The 12,848-nt window shown below is 36.3% G+C and overlaps 1 protein-coding gene across 3 annotated transcripts in view; it reads right to left on the reverse strand.

The window, feature by feature from the left end:
• Nucleotides 1-12,848, reverse strand: part of LOC111864921 (uncharacterized protein C18B11.02c) — a 702,662-nt gene that overhangs the window by 7,748 nt on the left and 682,066 nt on the right. For all 3 annotated transcript variants that reach the window (XM_033751616.1, XM_023852540.1, XM_033751617.1), the window contains 3 exons: nt 5,639-5,859; nt 4,397-4,587; nt 2,395-2,616 (listed from right to left, as the gene is read on the reverse strand). In XM_033751616.1, the coding sequence (XP_033607507.1) occupies nt 2,395-2,616; nt 4,397-4,587; nt 5,639-5,859 (634 nt within the window). The remainder of the gene's footprint in view (nt 1-2,394; nt 2,617-4,396; nt 4,588-5,638; nt 5,860-12,848) is intronic.

A 12,848-nucleotide genomic window follows, 5' to 3' on the forward strand; every position in this document is an offset into this window, starting at 1 on the left:
CGGTGGTGGTGTTGGCAGCGGTGGTGGAGAGAAAATAAGGCCCTCTATGTTACTTAAGACTAAGCCACCAATTCTCTTTCCTTGAAATTATAATGTTGAAGAGCGAACGAGACCACCCTGGCAGTACCTGGAGACAAGCTTGATGTTGGGTGCACCCCCTTGCCTGATGAGACTGTACAAGAAATATATTGTTTTTATTTATTATTTACATATGAGACATGATCAGAGGAACACCATGAGAAGTTAGGAGTTCATGCTAGAGCAGCTTTTTATATAATTTCATAGAAAAATGTTGAAACAGGACAGATTCTTTCATATACTGAGATTTATATGTCTCAGTGGAGACAGAAATGTATGTGAGTAGAAAAAAATGAAAATTATAACAGTCAAAAATGATTACAATACCTGATAGCTCATCAATGCATATGCTAAATATTACAGTCTAACTGAGTAATTAGCATCAATGAAATTATTGTAATGTTCAAAGGTAACCTCATCTTCAAATATCAAGTCAGATGGTCACGTGTAAAATCCTCCCACCTACGTGACTGTATGTGAGAGGCATGTGATGGTGGGCGTAAGGAACGATAGCAACGTGTGACTGCTACCATGACAGCCGTACATATGCTTGAGAAAAACTGACTGCAGAGGCTAAATACAATATATAGGGCATAACCTCTTCACAGACAATTTATTGTCATCCCTTTTATTATATAATGAATTACTTACCAAGACCATATATTGCCGTGATACTATCTGAGGGTGATTTCTGTGATGAAGATGGAAATGCTTGAAACTAGCCCCCTTATTCCCTCAGCACCCCAAAATGGAAATGGCTATAGGAACTGTTTCTGCATCTCCTGGACCTTTCAATTCTGAACAGTCTTGTTATAATCATCTCTTGCAGCTCAAAATTATCCCACCAACACTAAAGTACATTCATCAGAGACCTAAAACCATGGAGGGGTGGGGGAGGAGAAGGCCATGGAGAAGGCGAGTCCCTCCATTAACCAAGAAATCCAATGTGACATAAGAGACAGCATATATTGATCTTCCAAAGGCAGACCGATTTGGTGTTACAAGTATTCTGTGAAGAATAAGAAATAAGGATGAATTTCAGACTTGTAGAATAAAATATGGGGCTGTATGCTAGATGTTGTTTCAAGCCCTACCGCATTACCTGCATTTTTAGGACTGCCTGACATCACACTGGAAAGAGTAGAATACACAAACATAAATAAAAGTAAGTCAAGGTAGCCCTGTAAGAGGCCATGGAGTCCCATCAGGTTGTTGAGATATCGAGGTTCCACATTTTCTAGACAACCGGCTCACAGATAGCGGTAAGGTTGTCAGCCTTACGTGCTGGCCGTCTTTACCCCCAAGAATATTCCTGGTACTCATTTCTGTTAGAGGCTAAGTCAACCTCAGGGCCATAGTGTGACTGGAAGGATTAGGTAAATTGAAAAAGCCCAGCCCATCAGGATTTGATCCCGCAACCTTCCGGCTTGTAGCACAGTGTCTCAACCAACTATACTAGCGTGTCCCCTACAAACATAAATAATCATACCAACATCACTGCAGTAAGATTTTTTGAACAACATTCTCTTGATGAAATAATAAGTCTAAAGGGGCTTTTATGAAAGGAATGAAATAAAAAAAAATCCTTAGAAATGGATAATTAAATTACAAATATATTTGTAAATATTCTAAATACACACAGTGAATAAGAGTTCTGCTCTTGGGAATTTAAGTAACTTTTAATAATATCATGATGGAATGGGACAGTGTATTCTCATTTGACCATTCACAGATACAGTCAATGGAAAATATTATTCTCTTTTGCCCAATAAATGTTCATGATATGAGGACAGAAATAATTAAACTTTCTCATTACAAGATTTGCATTGGAAGTTAATGTAGTTCAAGGTAAATGGGATACTTCCAATCGCAAAAAGGTGTAGAAAATATGTGTACTCCAAATTAGAGTATATCTTTCCATTATTGTTTAATAAACACAACATTTCAGAATTTGGTTCTGATTCTGTCTTCAGGTGACTGGTTATTGTAATACTGCTATATAATTTACAGTTTTCACTTTCTGGACTAGTGGCAATGAAGGAGAATAAACTTGCATCTGTTCAAAATGGGGCAGTGGTCATTATTAGTACACATATTTTTACTTCAATGTAAAGCACTCCATCCATCTCAAATATAAAAACAATAAAACGCATATCTATCAGTACAGTGATGATAGATCATATGAAGATGGGAAGAGAGCCAATGCCCACAATACAAGTACTTGCATATCAAATATACCTCAACAATGAACAGTGCTGACATAATTGTGCCACAGTACATCAAACACAGACACAAACCTTTAGAAATCACTTTTACCTTTTCCTGACAATGAGTTGAGCCCATCATCCATGTCTCCCTTGAGGGGCTTGAACATGCTAAGTTCTGAATCTCCATCCATGCCAAGCCAATTCTCTGCATTGTGGATGTTTATGAGGTCCCGAATGAGCTCCTCGTCTGTCTTGCCTATGTTCCCCCCTCTCCCCTTCTCAGGACCAAAGACTGTGTGATTATACAGTGGATCATTTACCACTGGATACCCTGCCAAGTACAGAATGATCAAGTGAGCATCAATTATCTCTAAGGAAGAAGCAACAGTGTACAATTTATAATATTATACAGATCATTCTTGATCTTAAGCTTGTGTGCTCAGCATCTGACATGTAATGTTGGTTTTTGGACTTCAACCATATCATCTGTTGTGTTCTGACCAACGTTTTGACACATCTTCCCTTTCGGTAATATATGATAAAAAAAATTGATTATGATATCTACATATTCAGGCAGTAAACAACTAACAATTCCAGAAATATTTCTTTTCAAATAATAAAATGTAGGCTACTTTCAATCTTTTATTGTCCCTCTAGAAGAAGGGAAACTTAGTTCTACAACTCTATGAGTTTTTTATTCCTATTTGGGGGAAGGGATTATATGTATCTCTGCTAATGAAGCTTGAAGTGAAAGTTCAATAGTGTGTTCATGAAAACTAGAAGTCTATGCCCTCATATATTACTTCTTTAACATTAATTTTAATATCATCCTGTAATCTATGCTTAATTCTTCCAAGTTATTTCTTCCTTCAAGTTTTATTACCAACTTTTGTATACATTTCTTACCTCCCACATGCTCGCTATATGTTCCCTTACCTTGACCTCCCTATTTTGATCATCCTAAAATTTGGCAAAGAGAACAAATTATGAAGCCCCTCATTAAGTAATTTTCTTCACAAATTATTGCATATACAGCAGCAGCAAACCAAACAAAAGTAACAAGTAATCAAAATTTTGGGAATTATTTGTTATGCCTAAATCCATATTTGAGCACAGGGTATTACTACAATGGTTGGCAACAATGTGCACGTATGTGCTCAAATGTGCATCCAAAGTAACATGTTCCACTACTAAGTAACACTAATTTTAGTTTAACACTAACGTTGCTGTGAAAACTTTCCTTAAAACCTTTTATTTATAATACATTTTAATATTATTCTTAAATTTCCACAAACCTTTAAACTTTCCAAATCAGTCCCTTGTTAATGAAATTATTTTTACACACACTCACCTGATTTATGCACCCAGAAAGTTTGGCAGACTGAATCACCCTGCTCTGCTATGCACAAGTACCATGTACATACTTACTACTTTCACTGTATGACAATTTTTAAACTATGTATTTGATAAAGATAATATCTGCCCAGAGCTGGCAGAACCCCAAAACCTGCACCCCTCCCCCCCCCCACAAAAAAAAACACCTCAAATTTCTAAAAATTTGGGCACAATTAATAACATGAAATTCTCAGACATGGTGAGAAAAGAAGTCTGTGATGTCACTGCTCTTAAAAGAAAAGTCAAAGAAATAGCAACATAATATCATGTCATCCAGTTCCATCAATTGTGGTGGGGCTGCTAGCTTGAAATTACAGAATTTGGCAAAAAAAGTCAGCACTTGCAGTTCACAGTTACACTTATATTGTTGTGTATCATATCTGGATTGACTATCAATTAATGATAATGATATGAACAAAAGAGCAGCGAAGTCAATTTTCATTTTTCAGGAAGACAAAAAAAAAAAAAAAAAAAAAAAGANAAAAAGAGGGGCCTGTTGAATGTACTGTCCCTAAAACCGTATGTCCCCAAGTGGCTGCTTGATTTGCCTGTGCTCTTGTTCCAGTCCTGTAACTGTCATTTGACATATATCTGTTACATGCGTTGTCTCTGAAAGAAATATGAAAGAGCAAAAACAGACACAAGGAAATGTTTGCAAATAGCTGATCACAATTATTGTTGATTAATGCAACAGTCCAGTGTGTGTGTATGCTCACCTAAATACTGGAGATGAACTCTGATTTGGTGCATCCTCCCTGTGTGGGGCTTACATGATATGATGCTTGTCTTGCCATTATAACCAAGCTTCTGGAACGTTGTGGTACATGTCTTTCCTTTGGGTGACACTTTGCAGACTCCTATCTTGTAGCTCACCACTTCAATTGGTTCTTGGCACTCTATCACCTCACTGAACAGGCACAAAAGTTTAATAAACATATGGAGAAGAAAAGGCCTAATTAAATAGTTACAAAAACTCAGAAAAGTTACTAAAAGTTACAGAATTTAAAAATAGAAATATTTCATGCTATGTACAGTTTACTAACGTAATGAAATTTTTTTAAACAAACTGACAAGGTGTGTGTGTGTGTGTGTACTTCAGACTACAGTGTAAGCATTAACAATGGAAAAATAGCATCAAAACAAGAAAATTTAGGTTACTGCTGAACATAAATTTTTATACTTTTTCTTATGCTCATATTATTCCCTACCAAGCTGGCTGGCTGAATCCCAGTCACAGATTGGCTACAATAATTTCAGGCTTTTGTGACTAACTTTTATGTTTTCTAATCAAATCCTAAGATGAAAAATTACCATCTGACATAAATGGTAAGTAGGTAAACATTTGGAAGGATGTGGTCATGGCCTATTTCAAAGGACTATGCCACGAATTGTTTGATAAGACTAAGTAAAACCATGAAAAACCTCAGTCAGTATAACCACTCATCTGGCTGAGATCCAAGCTGGGTAATGTTCAAATGTGAATCTTGAGTGTTACCACTAAATCAGTCTGCTACTGACAATTGGAAAGGATAAAGTGGTCATGACACATTTTAAAGAATTATATATAAAAAAATTCAGTTAAGTATCACAGAATGACTAGGTTGTATGGTCATTACACAGTGACAGACCTACTAGTTTACATTTTTACTCACACTCTAAAATGCAAATTCTGAATTTGTGTCACATAAAATGTTACAATTTCACAACCTGCGATACCCAACCTAATGCATGATTATTTAACACAAAGGTTGCCATTACTGCAACCTTCTTCTAACAAATAATCATGTGAACACTGTTAGGCAGGTATTGTTTTGTATACTGTATCATGACATTTGTCTACAGGGCCTAAGGAAAAGAAGGAGAAACATAAATGAATACTGCATCTTTGGGATGAGATCTGAACCTGGAATGTTATGCAGTACTGCTAATTTTAACACCACAATATCACAGTATGGTACCTGGGAAATTCCCCTTCAACTCTACACACATACTCCTTCTGCACCTGGCGGTTACGAATTTGATGTTCCATAGATCGGGCCTTTTTGGGAGTACGTCCAAAGAGTAAGAGGCCAGAAGTCAGGCGGTCTAGCCGGTGGATGGTTCGAAGATTCTTCAGATTATACTCCTTGGCCAGAATGAAGACCACAGTGTTGTGGCGGTAACGCCCGCAAGGGTGGACCTAAGTGAATAAGAATGTAGCAAATGAAAGTGATAAATATTTAATGCTACTAAAACTATGTACTTCCACAAAATAAAGTCCTTCTGGAGAAGCTAGTGGTTGCTCAGACACTTACAAAATTCAATTCCTTTTTTGGAACCCAAAGATTCACTGCCACGTTCATAAGAGCCCATGTGTTATGAAAATTTGTTTTGTAAAATGATCATCGATTAAAATTCAAATGACTGACATGATAACATAACATGTTCAAAGAAATATATTTTTAATTACCCTTTTGGTGTCTCCTGTTAGATTCACTCAACAACCATGAAATCAAATTTTGGGCAATAGTTAATTAAATTTATACAGTTAAAAATACAAATCAAAATGGCCAGTGGTTGTATTATATTGAACAAACATTAAGTAATGAGACTTCTATCTTCTGGGATATAACACTGCACAGAGTACTGAAAGTCCACTGATGTTTCTGAATACCCTGTTCTTGCTTCAATGCACAAGAGTTACCATATATTTAGAAACCCCACATTCCTCTGTTGTCCTCTGAACTGCCCAACATTTTGGCACTAGCATTAACATTTTTAGAATCTCTTGTTTAGGTGATGTTGCACATTTATGCTTTCTTTCAGTCATTAAAATAGAAATATCATTATTTCCTTCACATGTTTGTTTATTTGCATTATCCAGGACTGTGATAATGACATAATGTGCAAATTCAGCACCCTGGAAACTTTTGAACTGTCAAATTTACTTGCTTGTGCAATCTTTCTTTACCCATAATCTATTCTAGGTCCTTCCTGCAACACTTAGTTTCACTGAATAGCACTCTAACACAGTGATAGAGCAGCTGAGATCTTCAATTTGCATTTCCCTTCATATGAAACATTTATGATAGGGTATTCTTCTTCATGGATATTTTCTTCAGATATTTCGTTCATTTTAATATTGTCCATATCTTTACTGTTGCATAATGTGCAAATTTCTGACACAGCTTAATTAACAACTGTTTGTATTTACACATTAACTGAACAGTTCTGCAGTCTGAATAGATGTCTGTCTTACCCTTTTTTGAATAGCTCAAGCGGTTAGTAGCTGGCTTCCCATCACGGTGGCCCGGGTTTGATCCCGAGTCTGGTCAAGTGGGATTTGTGGTGGACAAAGTGGCGCTGGGGCGGGTTTTCTCCGAGTACTTCGGTTTCCCCCTGTCAATCTTCATTCCACCAAATTCCCCATCATCATAATCACCCGGGGCGGGATACAATAGGCCAATCAGTGGCTGCCATGCCAAGTGGACCCAGTTGGACTCCACCCCCCACTACCCTTTTTTAAAATTTTTGTTACAGTTCTGGAATTTTTATATTTGGGGGAGGGGCAGATGGTATTTTGATATCAATAATTCTTAGTATTGAAAGCAGATAGTGGCACTTTCCTGTACTTCTGTTTTCGATCCACACCTTATCAACAGTTTCTTGCTTTCATTTTGTAAGTCAGTGTAACTAAAAAAACAATTCTTCTTATGTATGTATTAAGCATTAATAAAAAATGCAAGTCTTAGTAGGAGCAGGCCTATAAACTTACATTTTCAAAAAGATGCCTATACAATGAAAGTAAAAGAAATAAAAAAAAAATTGTGTAATGGTCATACCTTCAAAACTACTGCAGAAGTGTGCACCATTACTCATGGGAAAAACTATTGCTATAGAACCAAATCTTATGCATTTTCAATAAAGGATATATGGACATGTCTGTGAGAAAATGGCCTAGTGCACACTAAAAACTACAGCATTTCAATATTACCTATGGATTTATTAATAATAACTAAAACGTTTGGAAAACTTTTACTTTATGGATATTTACTAGTAAAACACAAATAATTAAAACTGATAGCATGGCTGAAACTTTGCTCAATTTTGCGGGATTTGGTATGGAATGACCTAACAAAGATCGTGAAATGTGTAGGATCTTATATCACAAGATGATATCTGATCAGCCATTAACCAATGAAAGAGACACGTTCAAGCCACAATCAAATAAAACGGGGGTTCCATTCATCATCAAGCCTGATGAAAGAACGTGACTGACTTATATAAAAAATTCCCATTCTTAACATTGAAAATAGAAAATATTTTTCTGTGTAACAAACCAACCAAAAACTGAATAAATATTTGTCTATATATATTGAAGTATGTTCTATGAAACTAATATGAACTTCCATAAAATCTGTAGACCTGTATCTTGCACCATCCGACATTTTATTGCAAGACACTTTATCCAGCAAACATGAAAACTGTCTGTCCATCAGGAATTCTGTTTGTATTAAAACATAAGCTACCAAGTCTTGTCATTTCTGGGCCAATTCAAGCCTCCCCCCCCCCTTTTCTCTCCTTAAATATTACATGATCAATGACTTTTTTGCTTGTTTCTTGATTAATGGGTAATGACACCGTTTTTGTTGTGGGCAAGTTTGGTGATATTTCAGAGAACCTGGCTTGAAAATGAATATAACCAGCTACCCCAAAATGTTTATAAAGTAACCCACTATAATACAGTGTCATTAAGCAAGAACAGAAGCCACTGACTAACAGTTAAAAGACTGGTGCAGGGGGATGACTCGATAGAAATAAACCAATCATGAATCATGCTCTCGATACTGTTATAAATATCTAAGATATAAGGGAGTATAATTATGACTCAAAACCTTTGTTACAAGACACAATTTTTACTGGAAAATTCTGTCCTAAGACAGTATAAATATGAATGAAAACCTTGTGGTACAGGACAGCATAGTGACAACTGAAACTTTGTGCTACAAGAAGTACTACTACAATCATTACTGAGAATCTTCTACTACAAAACAGTACAATTATGACCAAAAACATTGTGCTGCATGATAGTATAAACACGACTCTTCACCAGTTACTGAGAGATTATATTAAGGAGGATGAGATGGACAGACCATGTAGTATGCATAGATATATGATAAAAGCATACAGGATTTTATATGGAAAAACTCCCATAAGGGAGACTTAAGTGTAAATGGTGGATAATATTAATGTAGTGATTAAAGAAACATGGTAATTAATCTTGTGGATGAAAAAAAGGCATGGAATATCATGAGCAGCTAAGCTATTACCAGCCTCTTAAGAAGGTCTTAGCTTCATGGAGTCAATTAGTTAGCTCACATTACATTATTCTGTTTTCTTCATGGCTCCTCATCCAAAGTAGGTGGTTTCAGTGTTTTATGAAGATCATTTCTCAAATTAGACATCTTTAGCATGCTGCAAAAGTATCAAATATTACAAACTATACTTGAATTTCATTGATCAACACGAGAGACCACAGTGATTATTATTCTATTAAATTTAATATGTTTTATTTATCTCATTTCATTATGTATTTCACAAGAAGCAAGCCCTAGTTAAATGATGTATGATTCCAAAGACAGCAAAATCTTCATATTATATGCAGTTAACATTTATAACACAATGAAAGCATCTGAAAAAGAGCATTATATAAATGAGTTTCAACTGTGGCAACAGGAAAGTCAGTAAAACAAGTATAAGAATTAAACAATGGGAGCAGAACATAACAACAGAGGTCTGTACATGGACTCCTGCTTGGCAGAAGAGGCACTGGTGTAAGCAAGTCATCCATTTACTCACTCAGTTTACCACCTGTAGGTTTGTACATTACACAGAAGGTTATGACACAGAATTCTCAAGGGGACTTCAACAGTACTGCTTTTCTAATATTCAAAAATGAACTATGTTTTTAGGCTACAATGATAAACTAAAAATCCTTAATTACAAATGAATTTTCAAATTCCAGACACATTCCTGTATGAAAAGAGTCTGCATTTTCTTAAGCATACCGAGATTCAATTCAAGTGAAATATTATGTATAACAGTTATTTATTGTCAAACAAAATGACGAAAAGAGTGTATGATATGCAAGACTTTTCACACCTCTTTCTTCTAAACCTCCATTTCATCCTCTTTTCCCAATTCCCATTTTCAAGGCTGCTTCTTCCAGTACTTTTACATCCTTTGGTCTGAAAGAGTGTAATTTAACAAAAATAAGAATGAGTTCTGGTATCCAATGTACCTGTCTTCTGAATATAAGCATAATTACCCCTACTGTCATCAGCAGTAACGCATCAAAGAGCATGCAAAATGGCCAATTTTCTTTGGTAAATCCTTGTTGGTATGGATACTAAGACAAAAACCAGAAATGATTCTGTCAATGCTTTCTAAATTCCAAATACAAAATTTTAATTTACAGTGGTGTCTATAATGCAGAACTAACAATGAAGAGTAAAATTATAGGTTTGGCTTCTGTTTCTAACAAGTGGTGCTCAGTATTAAATAGCCTCACAGTGTTTCCATGTGAATATTTCTGATGCTTTTTTTTTTAACACACATGACCTTTTTCATTTTTTACCAATCAAATTGCACTATCTTGCATCATACCACCTGTTGTAGGCTTTGTGTTCCCTCTTCCTCCCTTCTTCTTGATCCTCTTCAATTTACATACACAAACTTTCACCACTTCCTACTATTTTCTAAATAAAATAATGTAGTATTCTTTCTATATCATGTACAGAGCTTCTGGTGTGAATAAATGTGCTGAAATCTTTTCAGGTGACCAGCCTAATGAAGTTGAGGTTTTAATGTAAGTCTGACATGTCTGACTGCCTGATGAGATTCTAGTGCATACTGTTGTTTCCTTCCTAAAAATGAAGAATGAAGTGTTTGCTTTCATAATATCTTGGAAACTTCATACTTTCATGATTACTTTTTCTTCCATGAACTTATTTCCACATTCTTCTATCTTAATACTGTTCCTCTCTTCATAGATCACAGATGCTGTTCCAAGCCATGTACTGCATTGATTAGGCTAATACGGAGCTACTGGGCCAAGTTATTAAGGTAAATGAAGCATTACAGAGTAGTTCAAGATGTGTGTGTAGACATAATTATCATGCTAACAATTCATAAACTTTCCTTAATGTGCAGATTCTAACAACAACTGTTACATAAGCCATGTCACTGCATTTTACTCACTCTCACTAACAGCTGCGGCATGGTAGCAATGTGAACTTATGAGGTGGGAAGCAACATTCAGTATAGGATTCTGGAAATCTGCATTTAAATCCATTTAAATATGCAGCTTTTGTTAAAGTTATTTCAATTTAAAATAAAGACCAACGTGACAACGGCATATACAATATTTAATCACTGCACCTATGCACATGGAATTTCAGTCCACTGACAATAAACTACAATTAATTCTCTGGTAACAGAACTTTTGAGTTTCAGGACCACAAATATCAAAGTCCACAATGGATAGGTCTATTTCAACTCGAGAGCCACTGGATGAGTTTTAACAAAATTTGGTAAGACTGTTATGACACTAGAGGCCATATTAAATATGTACAATCAGTAGTAGCATTGTGAAAGATGTACCAAGTTCTCAGCTGGGTGCAACACTACTGCATCTACCAAAGAGCAATAACCATGATAAGTAAGTAAAGGTATCCCTGTAACAGGCCGTGGAGGCTCATAGAGTTGTGAGATGTTGAGGTTCCCACATTTTCTAGACAATCGGCTCATAGATGGTGGCAAGGTTGTCAGCCCTATGTGTCAGCTGCTTTACCCCTAAGAATATTCCAAGAATATTCCTGGTACTCATTTCTGTTACAGGTTGAGTCGACCCCAGGGCCATAGTGCAGCTGGAAGGATTAGGTCAATTGAAAAAATCCAATGACCTCAAAAGGACTTGAACCCACGACCTTCTGACTTGTAGCATAGTGCCTCAAACAACTACGCTACTATGTCATAATTAGAATCATGGTACCAGCAGTAATCACAATGATAGATATGAAAGAAACAACAGTAAAGACAGTTTGGAGCTGTAGATGTGACTTCAAAATGCCAAGGTGCAAAGAATGCATGTAAGAACTGTGTACACTCCAGTCTTGATATAACAGCTGATTAACATAGATTAATTTCACTGACTGATTGAACCACTATCTTAACTAACTGAGTGTCTTGACTAACAACCAAGCAAACAAATGAACAAAGTAATGAACCAACCAACTAATAATTGACTAACTTCATGGAGCTGATCCCTTCTTCACAAGCCACCAGTCCTGAAGCTACTCGAGAACTTCCTAACATTTTATGTAATCTTCATGCAATGCATTCTGTTGTGTGATCAAACATTTTCTCTGTTGCATTAGATGGGACACGATAATTGATTAATATTTTATGTAACCTGATGGTTAATTACCATGTTCACAAGAAATCTCTATTGGCCCCTATCCTGAGCCAGATCAATCCAATCCATACCATCCCACCCTATCTCTCTAAAATCCATTTTAATATTGTCCACCCACCTATGCCTTAGTCTTCCCTTCTGCCTTTTGCACCAATATCCTATATGCATTCCACTTTGCCCCCATTTGTGCTATATTCCCTTACCATCTCATCCTCCTTGACTTGATCATTCTAATTATACTCGTACTTGAAAAAGAGTAGAAGTTATGAAGCTCCTCATTATGCAGTCTTCTCCAACCTCCTGTCACTTCATCTCCTTTCAAACCAAATATCCTCAATCTATTTATAAAAAAAAAAAAAAAAAAANAAAAAAAAAGGTAAAGCTATCCCTGTAACAGGCCGTGAAGGCCCACAAGGTTGTGAGACGTTAAGGGTCCCACATTACCTTGACAATCGGCTCAAAGATGGCCGTACGGTTGCCAGCCTTACGCACCAGCCGTGTTTCACTCGCCAGGAAAATCATTTAATTAATTCCTGGTACTCAGTTCTGTTAGAGGCTGAGTAAACCCCAGGATGTAGTGCGGCCAGAAGGATTAGGTCAATTGAAAAAAATCCAATGACCTCATCGGGACTTGAACCCNGAAAAAGAGTAGAAGTTATGAAGCTCCTCATTATGCAGTCTTCTCCAACCTCCTGTCACTTCATCTCCTTTCA

The sequence above is a fragment of the Cryptotermes secundus genome, unplaced genomic scaffold (genome assembly GCF_002891405.2).
Source record: "Cryptotermes secundus unplaced genomic scaffold, Csec_1.0 scaffold62, whole genome shotgun sequence".
Lineage (NCBI taxonomy): Eukaryota > Metazoa > Arthropoda > Insecta > Blattodea > Kalotermitidae > Cryptotermes > Cryptotermes secundus.